This window comes from Xylocopa sonorina, chromosome 9 (genome assembly GCF_050948175.1).
Source record: "Xylocopa sonorina isolate GNS202 chromosome 9, iyXylSono1_principal, whole genome shotgun sequence".
Taxonomy (NCBI): Eukaryota; Metazoa; Arthropoda; class Insecta; order Hymenoptera; family Apidae; genus Xylocopa; species Xylocopa sonorina.
The window spans coordinates 4,898,265-4,918,511 of NC_135201.1; the positions used below are offsets into that span (position 1 = coordinate 4,898,265).

The window sequence follows — 20,247 nt, forward strand, 5'->3', positions numbered from 1 at the left end:
AAAATGGTTACCAGAATCAAGTTATACTATCTTGAGAAAAAACAATAAAATACCCAATATAGAATTAAATAGAACACATGGTAATTTATCGAATATTATAATGTCGTATTTTCGAATGAAATTGTACAAAAAATAGTGCTATGAATTTTGTTCGTATCGGTGCGTCCTTCTCAGGAGTACAAGTGAACGCTTACGCAACGAGTAGTCCTAGTCAAGGATCGTTGCGACGGCCGCCCTAGAAGCATGCGATGTCTCCTCTGAGCAGACATTAAAATTGATCAGTGATTACGGATTAAACTTATTCCACTGAAACTTTTAGACAAATATTTCCCTGAACTCTTCTATTGAAATGGAAATTTTCTAATGCTGATCAATGTTAGCAATAATTTCTATCCTATTTTTCTTCTAGTTGCTATAGTTTTCTTTTCAATGCTTCCAATGAAGTTTTCTATTGAAATGGAAATTTTCTATTGCTGATCGATGTTATCAATAATTTCTATTCTATTTTTCTTCTAGTTGCTATAGTTTTCTTTTCAATGCTTCCACTGAAGTTTTCTATTGAAATGGAAATTTTGTATCGCTGACAGGCGTTAGCAATAGTTTCTATTCCAATCTTCTTCTAGTTTTTATAGTCTTTACTTCAGAACTTCAATAGAAGTTTTCCAGAGAAATGGAAATTTTCTATTGTTGATAGATTCCAGCAATAGTTTCTATTCTAGTTTTCTTCTAATTCCTAAGTCTTCCCCTCCAAACTTCAATACAATTTTTCTATTGAAATGGAAATTTTCTCTTGCTGATAAAAATTTCCTATTTCAATTGCAAACTTCAGGGGAACGTATTTCTCAGAAAGTCACTACAATGTCCATTGCTAACGTTCGAGGGGTGAAATCGAGTTCGAAGGGTGAAAATGCAGGCTCTGATCTTTTAAACGATCCAGGATAAACGATCGATCGGAATTCGAACGAAAACACACTGTTACCCAGACCCGTCTACGATAATCCAGAGCGTGTATTTCCCATCGATATCAATCCTGTATTATTCCACTCGTGCGAACGGGAATAACATTCGCGTGTCGGATTACTCCCCAACTGCACCCGGCAATTATCGTAATCGCGATTATTGTCGTAATATTGTTCTAGCCAGATATTTGTCTGAATCGCGTCACACTTTCCTGTTACCAATCCCGTCGCTCTTCGAGCGTTTCAATTCTGCAAACAGCTAATGAGTCGCGCCGCTCAATTATAAACAAGCCGCTCGTAGCTTATTAAAATCGTCCGTTGGGCGACGAGCGGAATCGTTGCGACGTAAACGAGTGCAAAAGTGAGGCGAAAATCGATTCTTTGGTGGCTGTGATTCTATCACATTGGAAACGTTAATATCGAGGTATATTTATTTGAAATAAGGGAATGGAAAAAATAAGGCAACGCTTGCAAAAGGGGTTGCCAAATTTTGGAAACAGAATAGAAAAACTTGACAGATTTTTAGATATGAAAATACAATATCTGACCACTTTACACGCTTGGTATTATATTGAAATTATCGAGGACAGAGTCGAGGTTGAAAACGAACCAATAACACGTAACCGAGTCCACATTTTGAATTCTTAAAAATTTCGGTGCCAGAGTGTTCTCTTTTCATATTACACTTACAAATTTATCAATTTCCTATGTTTTTACTTCTCTGAATTCAATCACTTTCGCTTCTGAATATCTCAACTATCATCTACCACGATTTAAATAAAACACAACAAACATTTTAGTACACCAAACACATATTCCTCAGAAAATACAACCAAAAGATAAACCAAAGTATTCTTAAAAGAAAACTGTTCAAGCATTCGAACACTAGTGAGAACAAAAATTAACCAGAAAGAACTAAAAAAAAAAAAACCAACCATACAAATATCTCAATATAAAACCAACAAACTATGCAACGAGAGGAAGACACGAAAATCGACGGCGTCTCTGCCACCATTTTGCCGGGCGTGCGATTTACAAGGCGATGAGAAAAGAAGAAGAAGAAGAAAAAAACGGAGAATCGCGACGATAAGAGGAGCCCGTTAATTGAGCGAGGCCGATAAGCGGCGAGGGGCTGTTATTGTCAATTAATGCGGCGATTGGTCGGCATCGACGCGTCGTCGTATCGTGACACGGACGAAACCGTGGCCAAGGCATCGCGGAGGCCGTGCGAGCCAACGATTAACCCATTCACTGCCAACTACCACGCATCTCATGGCAAACGTCTCCACCAAAACTGCCAACTACCAAGCATCTCGTACTCTACCTCTTTACAAGTGTAAATCACAAATAAAATCTAGGCGATCAGGGCAGAACGCTTTAAATCTGAGCTGCTAACTACCACACATCTCGTGGCAAACGTCTCCACCAAAACTGTCAACTGCCACACATCTCATGACTAACGTCTCCACCAAAACTGCCAACTATCAGACATTTCATATTCTACCACTTTACAAGTGTAGATTTCAAATAAAATCTAGGCGGTCAGGGCAGAACGCTTTAAATCTGGGCTGGCAACTACCACACATCTCGTGGCAAACGTCTCCACCAAAACTGCCAACTATCAGACATCTCGTACTCTACCACTTTAAAAGTGTAAATTTCAAATAAAATCTGGGCGGTCAGGGCAGAACGCTTTAAATCTGGGCTGGCAAGTGAATGGACGAACCACTCTCGATCGTCGCCACGTTTCTCACTTTCCACCCCAAACCGTGCTCGAGGTCTATGAGAACAAACTGCGACAGAGACAAACTGCCGCTGTTTATTCCTTCGATGGACCGTCGGAAGCCGCGTCGAGATCGTTCGCTTTAAGGCCTCGAGCGAGTGTTTGATTTTTCGGGAGCGTGGCTTCTGTCTGATCATTGTCGACCCTATACCACTTGCGCGCAGCAGGAGTTGGTACGGTGTATCCCCAAACTTTTCTCGTTGAGCAGTGCTTTTTTGAGTTTAAACGTTTTTTTGGGAACACTAGAGTATGTTTGAGGTTTTAGTTGTAATGAATGACAGTTAGAATGATGGATATATTAGATAAACGAAGTAAATGTTTTTATGTCATATTTTTTATAAAAGAGACGTTTTTCAATTTTTTAATAATAGAGAGGACAGTGTTTTGTTGCTCTCTACGTCGCTCTCAAAATTTTGTATGGGACACAATTTGAGAAGTTGTATACTGATGGAACAGTTTCAGTTTCTAATGTCTCTGAAGTCGAAGGGAAATTTTATTTCTCATGTGTTGTATGAATTTATAGTCATTCATTTTAGAGGAAATACACACCACTGTCTGCAAGTGTTAGAATACTAGTTTTGAGTACATTTTTAGTATTTTTTTAAGTTAGAAATTGTTAGTTGCATTAGATATATAACAGAAATAGTTTCGTATGTGCAGTGTTGATTGTACGCCATAAAAACGATGAAATGAATAATTTGGTTGCTTGAATTATTAAATAATAATGAACACAGTAGTCTGATTGTAAATTGTAAGCCAGTTTTTAACTAGCTAAACTGGGAATCTTTTTCATCAGAATAATTAATTAGTTGATTACAACCCCTAAAATGTAGACTACAATCACCTAAGTTTTAATATCTTAATTATAAAAATATACATCACACACATACTCGTTAATAACTCCTATATGTATTAATAATACATACTAATCACATGTTAATAAATTATACATATTCCATATGAAAGTATCTATAGCTGGTTTAAAACACTTGTTTATTCATCAGTGGCCTCCGCATCAGCGATAAGTAATTTTTGACAAAATCATCAAAACATAAAGAAGATAATAAAGCAGTATATATATAGAGTGCATTGAAAAGAGTATTTGCTGTAATCAAAACGAATGGAGTAAACATAAATTGCTAACACGTATACATTTCCATTACATATTGAAATTAACAAATCTGCTTATAAATCTATTTAGAAAATTTATTATGGGATTAAGTTAAGGAAATGCATTATTAAAAAACAAATGTCAGAGATCGTTTCCAGAAAGGGCAGATGTAGATGCATAAAGGGACTGCTTCAAAGGCTGCAGTGGTTATTAAATATACAATTGCAAAAATATTTATAGCAGCATTCTGAGAAACGAATTACCACACACCTTTTGCACGATCATTTCTTAACAAATATTTATTAAACCATGCCCTGGTAAAATTGCAATTTCCTCAGAAGATTGGCGGTGGGCTCGTATTTTAGTATTTTGAAAAAAGGAGAAACAGCAAAAATGGAAACACTCTGCCACCGATGGGCGAATCAAAGGACGGGCTAATCAAGTGTTGCTCGTAAGCAGCGATACGAATCAGAGCTGCGGATAAATCAAGGTACGCGCGACGTTTCCATCGCATCCAATTTAACGAACGCGACTTTTCATCAATTTTTAATCACCAGCTTCCCGTTCGATGGTCGGTTTCCTCTCAGAAAAAAAGCTTCCCACACCCACTTAGTCGAAAAAAGCATCAGAAACACGCGGAGGACCAGCGAGAACAGTCGTTTCCACTGACTTGGAGAGGAACTTTAATTCCTTGTCATGCAATAATGAAATTGCAAGACGATATCGTAAACGAAGAAATCGACGAAACGAGAAACATCGAGACATGTGTGATTTAAGTTTTCATGCTCTCTACTTTTCTCAGAACGATCAGGAAAATTGAAACTCTCGAGCATTGCTCAATTTTTCCTACCCTTTCTGATCGTGGAACGCTTTTTAAGTTCTACAGTTCTTCAAAGAACGCTAGAATAAATTTGGGCCTATTCAGAATAATTTGTCGTCCATTGTACACACATATACGAATTTACAGGCAGTCTCAGTCCTCAAATGGGTACCAAATCTACAAAGAATACTTGGAAATCGCATCTCCAGTTAGTATTTCCCTGCTCTTTCGCATAATGCAAATACCTACTAAATACGACTGAGCAATTAAGCGAGTAATTAAGCACATTGACAATAGATGACGCACAAACGCGTTATTTAAGTTCTTTACTTGAGCGCGGATGACGCGGACGTAAGTCATCGCTTAATTATTCCTCGGAAATGTCGTTTCAGATTAAATCACTTAGCGAAAATGTTCTACAAAGCTGCAAAATTTTCCTACATATCGACAAATGCTTTCAATCGTATCATGCGCAACAACAAACATATCAACTCTTCTAATTCAATATTCCAATAGGAACGACAAACATCGAATTTTTAATCATTACAATAAATTACCCACAAATATTTCCTTTAACATTACAAATAAATAATATCATCCAAAAATATTACAAACCCAATTGTCCAATTTTTTTGCATAAAGAAAAGTTGAAATATTAACTGAATTAAATTACAGGGCAATGTTTTCAACCCCACGCGATTATTAAAATAACGTAAAACCATTTCACAACCGCATGACTAATATGTCGACCATTTAAAGATTCCTGGCGTGGTAATTAGTAATAAATTACCCAAAAATATTTCCTTTAACATACAAATAAATAATATCATCCAAAAATATTACAAACCCAATTGTCCAATTTTTCTGCATAAAGAAAAGTTGAAATATTAACTGAATTAAATTACAGGGCAATGTTTTCAACCCCACGCGATTATTAAAATAACGCAAAACAATTCTACACTCGCATGACTAATATGTCGACCATTTAAAGATTCCTGGCGTGGTAATTAGTACAATACCAACGTGTAACTCATTTGGAGGATTCTCGCAGGGTGGATTGGGGGAAGTAAGAAAGGGAGGGAAAAGAGGAGCAGGCGAAGGAATGATATGCACGTAGGCGTAACAGAAAGGTACCCTCGTGCGGACCTACAGGTGGTAGGAGGAGGTGCGGCTAGGCAGAGGGTGGTGGAGGATTCTGCTGGGGGTATAATAGAGGGTGCAACAGCCCTCTCTGCTCACTCTACCGGCACGCATCGTCCTACCGAAAACCTCGTCAAGATCCTCGCGTCCGACGATCGTGATAACGGAGATAATCGCCAGTGACCATCGAACGCCAGCGCTCGTTCGATTGCCCATACGTACCCCGAAGAAGTCCTCGCAGAGTGGGGCGTTTCGAAGTCAAACAAGGTAGGATCCGTCCGTTCGCGGTTTCACAATCTCCAGCGAGACAAATTTTCTTCCTTTTTTCCAAGTCTCTTCGACTTTGCCTCTTTTTAAATTTCATTCCACGAAAGAGACTGTTGTATCGATGTTACGTTGGTTGCGTGGGTTTCATTTCGAGGGTACAGTTATCGCGAGTTACCCTTGTAGAAGTCGATCTCGCGATTTCGAAAGCGATAGTTTCATTTCGAAGGCAAAGTTATCGCGAGTTATCCTTGTAGAAGTCGATTTGGCGATTTCGAAAGCGATAGTTTCATTTTGAAGGCAAAGTTATCGCGAGTCACCCTTGTAGAAGTTGATCTCGCGATTTCGAAAACGCTAATTTCATTTCGAAGGTAAAGTTATTTAACCTGCTAACCTGCTATCGCGAGTTGCTCTTGGAAAAGTTGATCTCGCAATTTCGAAAGCAATAATTTTATTTCGAAGCTAAAGTTATCACGAGTGCTCTTGGTGGAGCTGATCTCGCGATTTCGAAAGCAATAGTTTCATTTCAAGACGCAGAAACTATATTTAAGCGATTTGAGTGATCGTTCGCGCTCAGATCGACAGTCGAACGTCTTATTTATCAGCTGATCGAGCCAAATTTTGTCAGTCACACGAAGCATTTAATTTAAATCAACGAGGACTGCGACCACCGCGGGGAGGCGCGCGAATTCGATCGTGAGTCGAGACTGGGGGTAATTTTCTAGCCTTCGAGGCTGGTGAAATCGAGGCGCTGATTGCGACGCACGCTCGATCGGCTCCCGTCGAACAATCGCGCTATTAGCTGGCAATTTTTCGCGGTGAATGGCGAACGAGAAACGATCTCTGGGCTCATTGTTCGAGCGCAAAAGCGGTGTGTGCGATGCGCAATGCCTTTCTCTTTTTCTTACGGGCGAACGAAGGAAGAATGATTATTTAGTTTCCGCCGTGGTGGCGATCATTCTTTCAAGATAGCCAGAGCGTAATCGGTATTTATCTTTGACGGCTTTTAAATAGCCTTCAAATGGAGTAGTCGAGTGGTTTCATCGGTTAGAAATAAATGTGGATATATCTACTCTCTAGAACAAGCTCGAAACTGTAATGAATGTAAACGTTCGCGAGCGTGTTCCTCGTTTAAATTAGCCTAACTATGTGGGTCAGTTTTTAATTCAGGGGGTGGAGTTCCATTTAAGCGCGGTTCTCTGTTGGGATGAAAAATCGGCTGAGATTTATCAAAGGCGTAGAAAGGTATTAGCTGTTCCGGTTGCAAATGCAGTTTGCAACCTGTTTGAGGAGGACGATGGAAATTAATTTGACCGGAAGTTGGGAGTAACGCAGTATTTACAGCTGCACCGAGGCAATGCTAGTCTTCTTCTACTAGAAACACTCGAGTGCTCTTCGAGAAAAATGAATTACGCGTAACATTTATATTTAGCGACAATCACTGTCGTTGGCAATCACTTATGTGCAATTGAATTTCATTACGAAAGGAATGAGTCGAAAGAAAGTGCTAAGGACCTCTTGATATACGAAGACGTCCAAGATATCGCGAATTTTAAGTTTCACGAACTAATTTCAATTATTGCTTACTTAGCGTGTGCTGTTTAATTATTTCTCTTTTTTTTTAGTTATATTTAGCAAGTTTTTTTTAACAAAACTTTTCAAACGCATTCTTGTGATTTGTTGATAGGAAGTCAAAATACTAATCGATAGTTCCTTTCTCTGGCAACGATAGACTGCAAGAATACCTTTCGTTTTCTCTAGAACAAATTGAATTAAATAATCATAATACGATAACGCAAATTAAAATGAGCACAGTAATCTGAATGCTGTGGCGAAAACTACCTAACATTTAGACAGTTGAGGTCAAATAAATTAAGATACAACCCTCTAATTATTTTCATATTTTCACTAAATGGCATATACTAGCAATGGTGTATAATGTCTTAAAGATAACCATAATATCTATAAGCTTGACAGCTCATTACTGATCAGAAATATCAAAGCTAATTAGTGCCTCGCAAAGAATCTGCAAAGAAAAGCTTCCGCCCATAAACTCTTAAAGAGGCAGAGACATTGATGTTGCCACAGGGTTGGTCATGCAACGCACATCTATAAAACAAACGTATTCCAATATTTAACAATAAAACAGTCAGCATTCCTCCACGTCTCTTTCGTAATTTTTCATGGACCACTTGGTGATCCTTTGAGAGACCACCAATGTCAATGAAACACAGTTTATGAAACTAAGAACTATATAACAACCAAGTACAAAGAAAGGTGGTGTGTATTCGTGATCCTGCGAATCTAGAACGGTACTAATTAACGCGAAACGGACTCTGTTCGGTATTATCGCTAGAATGGCGCATCGTACCTCCGTTTGATCAGCTGAGATATGTGTCTTGGCATTTTCCGTGGCAATACAATTTGTTTGGGTCCGCGCATGAGCAGAACCACCGTAGAGGGTTATTAAACGCGGCTAAATGCGATAGAATTCCGTGGACGTGCCCAAATGCCACGGTTCCCTTTGAACAATTACGGATCCTATTGAGGTTCGCATCGGTGAACGAGGATCTCTGCACACCCGTTTTTCTCGTGACGCGTCGCATCCCTCTCTCCGTTCTCCGTGATCCACGGTAGAGTTTAATGCTAAGGCGGAGGCGAAGGTGAGCGCTGCGAGGAGGCTAACTGGAAAATCGATGCACTTGTCCTATCTCGCGCGACAGAGCCCCTGCAGTTTGGCTTAAGATCCCGGGGATGCAACAAGTTGGATGTCGCCGCGCTCGAATCGATGCATTGTGTCGGGTTGCACCGTTTTGTTGGCTGCTTGATGTATTCCCCTCTGCTCAGATATTTCGCTCGTGCGTTTGCGAGAAGATTTAATTGTTTAACTGCCAGGATGTCTCAATTTCCAATACGTTTAATAATTAATCCTGAAGCAAATGCATTAGCACATATTGGGATCGTCATTTTTATTTTAAAATTCTTACGCGTACGTTGTATTAATTGCAAATTGAACGCTTTGTATAGCATGTAACTACTATACTAATATATCGATTTCGTATCGAGTCCAACTCTTTCTTTGAAATCGAATTATTTCAGTTCATCTTAAGTTCTTCTTTCTTCTCTTTGTATAGGATGGTAAATAAAAGACCAGAAGCAGTCCATTATGTTTAGTATCGTTTAGCAAACCTTACTAAATCCTCTTCACTTTTCGTTACTAAAATCTGTAACAGCTGTTCTTCTTCAATTCCATTGAGAAGTGATCGAAATGGTCTTAAGTTGGTCTGACATTCGGGTACAGAAATATCAAATGAATTTCAATCACTTCCACTGGTATCGATGGCGGGAAACTCTTTTAAAATATAATTATGATTTCGCCGGAGCATTTAAGGGGAAGCTTAGCGGCACGGATCAGCAGAAGAAACGGTTGGGGTTCTCGAAGAAAAACCGAGGGACAGAGGGATCGCTGCTGGATATAAATCGCCATTTAATGGCTTATTCGAATCGAGTATAAACACCCACGCGGATCGAGATCAGCTGCTCCGTATTTCGACGCCTCCCGTTTTTCTTCCACAGTTTCCAGCCCCTTGCAGCCCACCAGCTTCTGTTCTCCTTGAAACGCGTCAATCATACAATTCTCGCCGAATTTTGTCGGCCACGCGCAGCGTCGTCCGTCGCAGTTTCGTTTCTAGACGAGTACACCCGACTCGAACGAATGATGGATGCGTGGCGAATAGAGAAGAGAGTTCCTTCGATTCATCTTAACGTTGTTACGCCCGTGCGAGCTCAGATCAGTCTGTTCCTCGTTCGAAAAAAAAGAAAAAACAAGAAAGGGTGGCTACAACGAAACTTTCGAGACTTTTCTCACAATTAACTTTTTTATTTTGGTTAACTGCTCTGATCTCTAAGTCGCTCCTTCGGACTTTTAAATAGAAGAACAAATTGAGAAAGAAGGAAATTGTCTGGAACACTTGTATATATATTTGTCGCATCGTGAAAATGGTCGCCTTCCTAATTACAGAACCAAACTTATGGTACGGACACAATTAACTAGCTATTTTTGGGAACTTCTAAATATTACTTACCTTTTTCCTTATCACTTGAATTTTTCTAAGTACAGGGATTAGAGGCTTAAAGGTTATTTTGTAATTTGTAACGACTCGCAACTCTAGTGTATTAACTCGATAGTTAATGACGTGCCCTTAAAAACTCAATAGGCCTAATTAATATGCCCCAAGCGTTGCCCTAACTGATTCTTCCGAGGTCCTACCCCTAGTACCGGATAGCTACCACCTTCAAACCAAATGAGAGGTAGCAAGCTGATTGGCTCGTGGCTGCTTCCCGTTTTTAGCAAAAATAAATTTGCGAAAATATAGAACAACCAATATTAAAACTAAGTATTGCACTAAACAATATTAAACTATCCAAATATCAGTTCAGCCAATCCAATTTAGTATCCCAACATCAATATCTAAACGACACAAGAAGTCTCTAACATTCTAACCGAGCAATTACGCAAGGTGGAACTAGGGACGCATCAATTTTTCTTTATTACACTATTTTTACTAGACCATTTAGTATTTTTATCTTAGCTATTTTGGTAACAAAAGACTAACCAAAAGTAGACTCGACCACCATTTAATTTGTCGCCTTACAAAAATGGAAGCAGGATCGTTAAATGGAACGATCCACCGAAGAAGGGTAGCTTCGTATCACGATCGACTCTACGCCTACAACGTATACACACCCAACTCCCTTGGCGTCCTTTATTTTTTTACCGTTTCGACGATAGATATCGAAGATCCACGGCTCTTTCCTCGAGCAATCTCCCCGCTAACCACGATCCTTACTCTTTGCAGCGATAAAGAGGATCAAGGGAATGACGGGAAGGTCCAGTACGAAACGGACGGGCTTGTGTCTGCTGGCACTGTTGTTGTCCTGCCTCTCCAGCGACAAGTATTCCGTCGTCGCAGAACCAGAGCCAATTCCATCAGAACTCTTCTACATCAAGAACGCTGAGAATCTGGTAAGACTTGCACACGCGTTCACTTCACTTCGAACTGCACACCGTTCGTCGCGCCACTCACGGGACTCACGCGTACCACGTTCGTCTGTCCACAGTTACTACTGAAGAAGCTGGATCAAGTGATAGAAGAGCAGGAGGACATGGCAGAACGGAAGAAGGAGTTGGACGACATGGAAATGGTGATCCACTCGATGCTGCGTGCGAGGCAGAAGCCAGAATCGGAACAACTACCAACGCCTAACGCGGTCGTCAGTCCCACTCAACGTTCCGGAAAGCGTACCGCGATAAGTTGTAAGTATTATCTGGGTAGCGTCAGTAACGCAGTATTTCTCCGCACTTCCTTAAAAAAAAAAAGATCTTTGCTCAACGTTCTAATTAATTTCTCAAATCGCGTTAAGTTTTTGACGCGTTGTAATGTGTATACTGTCATGAAAGATTGTGTGACGGTGCAGAGGATGCATTTTGCAGCGACGTTCGAAAGCGATCGGGCATTTGACCGATGTATGTGGGTTAAGAGGGCAACGGAGGAGAAGAGGAAGCCAAACGTCTATTTCTGGAGATAATCTTATAGTAATACGTGGGCCTCGACTCTCTTTTAATCGCGCACCCCATGGGAGAAGGTGGCATTAGCGGCCACTTCCCGATCGGCTTAGCTCTCGCCTACGATGGCACGCGGACGGACTCGAGAAACGCGGGGGAATCTCTGAGGAGAGACTCGTACGACTTTCTGAGAACACCGCGAATTCGAAGCTCGTTCTTACGAACTTTCGAAGGTGTATCCTCGTCATTTCCTCTTCCACGATTAAGCGAGGAATATATCTAATGCTGATGATGTACGTGCTTTGTTTGTCGACAAGCCTTCTCGTCAGGATTCACGAGACGTGCGCGTCCTTATTCGTGAACTGATCGAACTTCTATTTTATTTCAATTGTATCAGTCGCTGGAAACGAAATTGCAAGTATAAAGCAATAATAATCTTTGAAGATGTCTATGTTTTTCTATCGTTTAATAATAAAATAAACGCGAACAATAGAAAAGAGACCACGTTCGCAGTTGCAATGTTTACAGTTTGCTCGATTGTCGCGGTTTAAACGATCCGTTCTCAGGGGCGGGAAATTTGACGAGCGAACAAAAGAAACGCTGCGGCGAGGGGGGGTCGTGAAGGGGGAGGGGGATTGTAAACCAATCGATTGCGCCAATTGACTTTTGATTCACGTGACGTCAGGAGCGTCGATTCTTTCTGTTGAAAAACAAGCCCGAGATCGAGCACGATTGGAACGGATCCGTTTCATTAATAATCGGCGCCAGATGAACGTCTTCGATAAGCCGCGACGCCATTTTCGTCCCTCCGCCGCTTCGTCTCCTTTTTTTCCCTGTTCCTTTTTCTCTCGTTCCCGTCGAGTCGCGTCGCGAGGCGATTCCTCGCCACGCACGAGCAGATCACTCACCAGCACGATTTTAAACTGTTTAGATATGAGCGCGTTGTGCCACTTCAAGATCTGCAACATGGGACGCAAGCGGCAGTTGCACAAGTAAAGGCGGTAGACGAGAAACACGTTCACGGCCGGCGGTCATCGTCGAGAATGGTCGAGCCTCTTGCGCGGTGCACCCTCAGCCACGAGTCAACGACGCGAAACACCCACGTGCAGACAGGAAGGAACGGAACAGGCAACCCACGAAGGGAACTCGCGACGCACCGGTGCATCGCAACGAGGGCCACTGTTTTAAAACGCAATTTACGAATTTTTCAATCTCGCTATTCGACAGCTACCTACCCCATCCCTCGCCCCCTGAAAACGATCCCGATTTCACGACCGTTCGAGGTCGATCCAACGAGCTTCCTGTCCCAGGTTACGTTCTACCACGCGACACCTACGAAACATCGAAAGAAAAACAAAAAAAGAAAACGAAACGAGAGAAAACCGTTTGTACGCCTCGAAGCACGCGATGCGTAACTTGTTCGTGTCGCTTGCGAGGAAAGGACGAGGGACAACAAGTGGAAACGGAGGGCGGAAGTCGTGTTCCTCTAGAGCTGTATCGTTCACGACGCGCGCACTAAGATCGTATCCCTCGATCGTGCGTCTATCGTTTTCGATACTAGGAAGTAGTCGCAAATGTACATGTACGTATGTCTCGAGCAATTGCGAGTGGTCTTGCAGGACGAAGATGAACGGTTGTTATCTTAAGATCGATACGAACTATTTTTCTCTCTCTCTATCTCTCTCTCTCTCACTCACTCTCTCTATTTCTTGCAAGAGATTGAGCGTCGTAAATTGTTTCCGTTTCAGAGTCGCGAAAGAGCTTTTTGCGTAGGTTCTACTTTAAACTCGTAGGAGAAACAGACGAGAGAGTTTTCGTTCCGACTGGCTCGGGACGAATCTCGATCACCGAAGTGACATACAGGCGATGCGAATGCACGCGTTTCGCTCGTAGTATTGAACAGTATCATTTCATTAAATCGAGGACACTGCATTCGCGGCCAAGCGAACGTCTCGTCGCGCGCGATTGGACGAGAACGCAATAAACACGCGACCTCTACGGAACATCTCCAGATGATCAGTTACGTTTCTTTTTTTTTTCTTTTTTTTTTCATGTAATTATTAGCGCTACAGATTACACAGAATAATCGGCTCGAGGATGACGAACGTATCCCAGCGGACAAACAGACAGGGAACAGAAAGTGTAAAAAAGAACACACAAGCTTCTGGAGAGTGGAGTGTCCTCGACGAGCCATCGATAGGAAATCGATATGGCGAATAGGTATTTATTCGTTAGTTTTAAGTGAGAAGGGTGCAAGGGCCGAGGCTCCGATATTCTCGAAACTGTCTTCTAAAAGGAAACGATAAACCATTAGTAGTAACGGTAATAATAAATGAAAAGAAAAAAATTCTCGCAGCGCGTACAATTAGGCATATATGAAAAGATGGATCTTATTTGTTACGATGATTGTCTCTTTATGTAAGTAACAAGCTATATATACAACATACTGGCAGAGAAATAGAATGTAAACGTTGCTAGAAGTTGATCACGACTATTTTCCTAATCGCATGCCTTTTCGAGGGATTGAACCGCTGCATAATCTCTATCCCATCCTGCGACTGTTAAGCGTGTCACGAGGACGATGGTATTAGGGTAGAAATATAGAGGTGGAGGAAAAACTTCGACGACAACGTCGTCGAGAAAGAAGTAACAGAGACAGGGAAAGAGTGGCCGTCTGCACCCTTCGGTAAATTATTTATAATCGTTTCGTAGAAAGGAACGAGCTGACTTTATTTATTTAACCCCAGTGAAATTTGTCACCTTTTCTGTTTTTTTTTTTTTTTATTTAGCAACCCCCTAATCCCAAAAACGCATCGTCGTTTACGCAAAACTGTTTTGTACGCGATTAGAATACTATGGATCATTTTTTACGAAGTTTATTTTTATTGTTTATTGTTTGAAAATACATTTTTTGCTGTGTGCACTTACGGCAATTCTGTCGTGAATCATTTCGTCGTGAAATTAAAACTCCTGTTACACGAACGCATCGCTGTAATTACAACCTGTTCGACCCGAAATTAAAACCGAGTTCTAACACAATATCCTTGTCCCGTGTGCTGCGCGAGGCTTTCGAAGCATCGTAAAATGTCATCGAATCATCGTCGCCACCGATTAACGGCAATGTAACACAACGATAGCGAACAATAAACGTGTAACCGTGCGAGCAATACGCACCCGTGAATCCATCGGCCCTGTTACTTCGAAACAACCAGAACATCTCTGAGATCCTTCAAAAATAAACGGCACGAGAGAACAAACGAATCTCGATTCGCGATGCTACGCGTGGGCGGCTCTTTATCCTGGATTCTATTCTCCCATTGAATTTTTCAGAATAGAGAAACACACGCGATTGCGATCATTGCACAACGTCAAATCAGAATTCTGATATCTCGTGACGCGTGTCTGCTGCGAAGTAGCCGTGCAAAAGACCACGTGGTCAGTGATATGTAGATAAAGAGCAAGATATCAGCACCGATTAATGTTATCATTGCGTTCAGCTTCGATGATAAATGTCTGACGATCTATTTATACAATTACGGCGTTTTATTGATATATTTTTAGAACCGTTACGAGAAATCTATGCAAAGTATTTGACATCGATATAACCTCAAATCGTGCGTGGTACTGTAATTGTCAAAGAAAACTCTTACCACCAGCAGCCAGCAGTTGCAGTTCCCTTAAGTCCACTCAATTCCCATTCACAATGATACGTTAAATGATAAACGAAGTTACATTCCAGATAGATCACGGTTGACAGGAGAATTTTAAGCAAACCACACTTAAATAATCACATCACCATTAAATGTATCGCCATCTACGCGTTTCTACTTCCGTTACCATAGTTAAGGCAACAGTTTCGTTGGTAATATTACCGACAAGGTATATAGACGTCCGTGTATCTCGTCGATGGTAACATCTTCTTTTAATCCATATCATTCACTACTAGATTATACGAAATACGCTTAAGGTAATCTGCGTGTTGCCATTAACCGACTGTTGAATAGGTAAAGCAATGAATTTTATTTAGATAGAAAATGAAAATGTTTACTTGATAAAAGTTGTTTTATCACTTATTCAATGTTACAAAACAGATATTCACCGTGTGTATATGTACTTTTATATGCATATCATATGCATAGAACATGCGGAATCATAGGTAGATGAACAAATATTTACATCATCTTCTTTTTTGCTTGTGTTTCTCTGTTTTCTCGTGTCTCTCCATAGATCGATCTCTGTTGCGCTTTTTCTTGTGATTCGAATGTTTCTCTTTATGCTTCTCGTGTCTCGACTCTTCGCTACCGGAACTAACATCGTTCTTTTCTAAACGTTTCTTCTCATCATCGTACCTTCGTTTCTGTTTATGCGCTCTATTACTCTCCCTTTTGCTTCGATCTCTGTCTCTACTTCTATCTCTACTTCTCCGATTTCTTTCTTTCTTTCGTCTAGGATCGTACTCGTACCTTTCACGTGAAGCATCGTGATACCTTTCTTCCTTATATTTCTCCCTTTCCATGTACTTCTCCCCATTGTGCGAGTATTCTGAATCACCCCTGGTGGGATCCTTTCTGCGCTCATGTTTTCTGTGTTCCAATACTTCCTCCTTATATCGTTTATCGTACTCTCTTCGACCCTTCGCGTCATTGTTACTCTTAGGTTCGTCTCTTTTCTTGTATCTTGTACTTCTCTCGCGACTTTCATTATCCAGCTCATCACCTTTATCATCAAAATATTGTATGCCCTTACCCTTACCTTTCCATCTCATTTTGGCCACCGATTGCGAGAAGTCTACGTGTATACGACGATCATCGATCAACACGTTGTCCATTTTAAAATATGCTTCTTCGCAACTTTTACGGTCGCCAAATTCTATAAACGCATATTGCAGCGAATCCCCGGTTTGTCGATCTCTGATAACTTCACAACTGGAAAGAAGAATCACTTTTAATCAAGTTATATTAACGATAATAATGTTTATCGATAAGATGGAAAAATTATATATACCCAATAATTTTCCCAAATCTGCTGAAAATAATTTCGAGATCGTCGTCAGTTGTAACAGGATTTAATTTACAAACAAAAAGGACATTTTCAGGAGGAGCCATCTCCGCATCTGGAATATCACCCACAATTTCCAATATCGTGGCTCTTGCCTTAGCTTCCTTCTCTTTTTGCATTTCTGTAATTTCCTCGATTGTCATGCCAGCTGTATCATCTATTACTTCATCAGCTCCGATTCTATCGCTCTATAAATGTATTTATTTAGTACAGTGGAAACATTAACAAATCTTAAAATTACAAAATAAAAATATTGTAATACCATCAAAGCTTCTCTCGTAGGTGGTGGACTTTGATCAGGTACAATGAAACCTTCTGGATCCTCGAAAGGATCTTCCAGTATGACAGTATGTGAAATACGTATGTCTTGATAAGGTCTGTGGTCACCGTCGCAGATAGTTTCGTTAAATTTAAAAATGATCTCAAGACCTTCTGTAATTTCGCCGAATACACAATGCTGACCATCTAATGATTGCAGTTCAGGAGCAAGTGTAATAAAGAATTGTGATCCTAACATGTTATTGCCGCAATTAACCATAGACAATAAACCGCTTCTATCGTGTTTTATTTTTGGCATTTGTTCTGCTTCGTAATATCTTGCTTTTTCACCTAACACTATACCATAGACGCTTTCTCCGCCTTTCCCAGTACCGGTAGGATCTCCGGTTTGAGCAATGAAATTGCTCTGAACAGAGTGGAACAAATTCCAGTTGTAGTATTTCATTTTGCATAATTTCAAAAAATTGCGACATGCTGTAAAATATCATACGAATGTTACGCTGCGTTAATGTTATTAGCGACGATAAGAGTTCCCTGTTAATTCATATGGCAGTAAACTTAACCTATCCTCGCTTGACACTTACTTTGTGGTCGTTCATCGGTGTACAAGTCGACAGTAAAATCTCCTAAGGTAGTTTCAACTACAACCGCCATTTTATTATAATTTCCTTACGCATACGAGAGCTAATTTCATTCTCGTTTATTGTTTACATAATACTTAAAACCTCTTATTGAACGCCATGAAGCCATACTCGTAATCGTGAGTAAAGAGATTCTCTATGTTGCAGCTACGTGGCGCTTAAACTTGGGGGAAAACCGTTTGAAGAACGGAATGTTGCAAAGCATTCAGCATGTTTTTGAGAAAAAAAGCGATACAATCTTTCCAACATTTTATATCAACATCAACATGTACACGGGTAGGTACAAAACGAAAGAAAAATACAAATCAAACTAATATTATGATCTCACGATTGACGAATACTCTTATCCTTTTTATCCGACAAGATCGGTTTCAAATAAAAGAGTTTGTGCTTATAAAGATCAGGTACAAGGGCACTTAAGACAAAGTGTGTTATGGCTGCAGTGAAACCCCACACGCGGTATTTCCCGCCTAAATATACTGGCAAAATGTAGTTATCGCGAAACTGAGTGAATCTGCACAATGAAGGATCGCAAAGGTTCCTTAGACTAAGGAAAAATGGCTCTTCCACTTCGTCCGTGTTGATTTGTAACTCCTCTGGATTAACTTCGCCGATGTACCCGAAAACAGGTAAAACTTTCACGTTCCTCTTGTCGATCATGTTACCAGAGGTCCAGACATCGATTTTCTCCCTTGGAATTTTCAACTCTTCCCAAGTTTCACGCAACGCGGTTTCTTCGAGATTACGATCTTCCTTGTCGTACATTCCGCCAGGAAACGAGGTTTGCCCGCGATGCGACGTTACTTTCGTTGACCTCAGAGTGTACAAGAAACCTAACTCGCCTTGGTGTAGACATAATGGCACTAGAACGGCGGCTAAGTTATTCACATTGTCATTTATCTGCGGTGGTTTCGAAGCCCCGAATTTCTCAATGAAGGACTTCCGATTCTTCTCGCTAAGCACCACTTCCGGCCTCAGTTGTTCGAGGCAGACAGCGTTTAAGCCCCTCTGCGATTCCGTCGACTTTTTTGTAAAGAAAAAACATTTCTTTATTGCGATATTGCGATAACATTCAAGGGTGTCGAAACGCGGATATTTCAATCGTTTTCGTCTGTTGCATGCCAATAGTGGTTGATTGAACATAACTTTAGAATGTTAACAGCTCAAAGCTTCGACATGCCTTTTAAATTTAGGATAAAGAGTTAGTAAAATTTTGTATATTTTCAGTTGATGTTTCCGGCTCTCGTGTTTGCCTCCATAATTTGAAAATAAATGAATGGACACAAGCGAGAGGAGCGTCATCTGGTACAGAGGAATGAAAGTACGCGAGTTTATGACGATTTTTTAGAAGAAAGGAAAATACTTACAAAATGACGCTGTAAACAGCGTGAAGAAAAGGAGCAGAGTTTCATCGGTGTAAGTGGTATTCCAGAAATCCGTGTTACGTGACGGTGGTGAAAAACGAGAGAGCTGTCCGCTAGAAATATGTTATATTTAAAACGTTACTTTTGACGCTCAACTAATAAGCAATCCTTTGCAATATGTCTACCTAATAATAATGTTCCGTACAGCTGCTAGATGTCTGATCAATCGACTTTGTATAATTCTTCCTTTTTTTAAATCTCGTGATATCGATGTATTGGTCGTACGTCATTTCCAAGGCTTGTTTATATTATCTTATCACGATAGTGATGTCATTTTACTTCTGATATGTTAAACTTATAACCTGGAAAACGTTTTTTCCTTATCAATTACAAACAGGTCGTTTAATCGTTCGTAATATCCATAATTCCTAAAGGGGTATCAATAATTAAAATATCCACTGAATCATGCTTATGCACATATTTACTCTTTACTCGTTACAGACAGCATTATTATTTCTTATCCGTGTGTACAATAGAATCACAGGAGATTTCTGAAAATCACATAGAACAGGTAAACATTAAATATTACCTCTCACAATTGGTACGATGCGTTACGTAATGATAAGGACAACGCAGGAGGACGCCTACTTGCTGGCCAAATTAGCATTAATTCGAGCTATACTTACACAACGGAACAACAATCTGCCATTCTAGTAGGAGATTCTTACGTTATGAGGTATTAATCCCTATTCGATATTTGACTGTTAGTTCATACATCATTCTCTATTTATAACCGAAACATTGAAAACATTTGGTTTGGCTCGAGTCACCTTCTAAATACCAGACAAATCAAACATCGCCGTTTCTCACGTGTATACAAACAGGACCCTATATTTGTCAGCAACGTAAAAAACGATTCCTAGGGCTTGTAACTTTCACGATGACCAATTTACCGTTCGACCGTGACACCGATCAGAAGGATTACGAACTAAATCTCGAAGGTATTCTGGAAGCTTCGTTTTCTGGATTTCGACGGTCACGAAAATCTTTACGCTTTCAGCTTCTATAATTTGTATCGTGTCGCGACGAATAGATCCTTGGATGCGATTAGCAGTGTCTTTGCCCCAAGGATGGAATACGTTTGTATACATTTGAATCACAACGCATTAAAACACTAATGCATTATGAATCGTCCCGCATACGTTTAAAACGTTTTCGTAGCTAGTTTTTAGTACCCCAATGCAACTTGAGAAACTTCACAC

General features: G+C 40.4%; 3 protein-coding genes across 4 annotated transcripts in view; 1 reads left to right on the forward strand and 2 right to left on the reverse strand.

Moving 5' to 3' along the window:
* The window catches only part of LOC143426942 (uncharacterized), an 18,202-nt gene extending 5,340 nt beyond the window's left edge, over positions 1 to 12,862 (forward strand). Inside the window, exons 1-4 of one of the 2 annotated variants that reach the window (XM_076900695.1) lie at positions 5,935 to 6,080; positions 10,937 to 11,103; positions 11,199 to 11,394; positions 12,575 to 12,862. In XM_076900695.1, coding sequence (XP_076756810.1) covers positions 10,957 to 11,103; positions 11,199 to 11,394; positions 12,575 to 12,639 — 408 coding nt within the window. In that variant the 5' untranslated portion in view covers positions 5,935 to 6,080; positions 10,937 to 10,956 and the 3' untranslated portion in view covers positions 12,640 to 12,862. Of the gene's footprint in view, positions 1 to 5,934; positions 6,081 to 10,936; positions 11,104 to 11,198; positions 11,395 to 12,574 lie in introns of those variants that run through there. The other variant, XM_076900694.1, reaches the window with a different exon arrangement.
* Positions 12,863 to 15,709: 2,847 nt separating this feature from the next.
* On the reverse strand, positions 15,710 to 17,756 carry LOC143426786 (peptidyl-prolyl cis-trans isomerase sig-7). The gene is made up of 4 exons (XM_076900420.1): positions 17,565 to 17,756; positions 16,964 to 17,454; positions 16,648 to 16,889; positions 15,710 to 16,568 (listed from the first exon to the last, which is right to left on the reverse strand). Exons 1-4 carry the CDS (start codon positions 17,632 to 17,634, stop codon positions 15,821 to 15,823), a joined length of 1,551 nt encoding a protein of 516 aa, XP_076756535.1. The 5' UTR covers positions 17,635 to 17,756; the 3' UTR covers positions 15,710 to 15,820.
* A 141-nt stretch (positions 17,757 to 17,897) lies between these two features.
* On the reverse strand, positions 17,898 to 19,198 carry LOC143426787 (mitochondrial coenzyme A diphosphatase NUDT8). The gene is made up of 2 exons (XM_076900422.1): positions 18,989 to 19,198; positions 17,898 to 18,644 (listed from the first exon to the last, which is right to left on the reverse strand). Exons 1-2 carry the CDS (start codon positions 19,031 to 19,033, stop codon positions 17,946 to 17,948), a joined length of 744 nt encoding a protein of 247 aa, XP_076756537.1. The 5' UTR covers positions 19,034 to 19,198; the 3' UTR covers positions 17,898 to 17,945.
* Between the last annotated feature and the right edge of the window lie 1,049 nt (positions 19,199 to 20,247).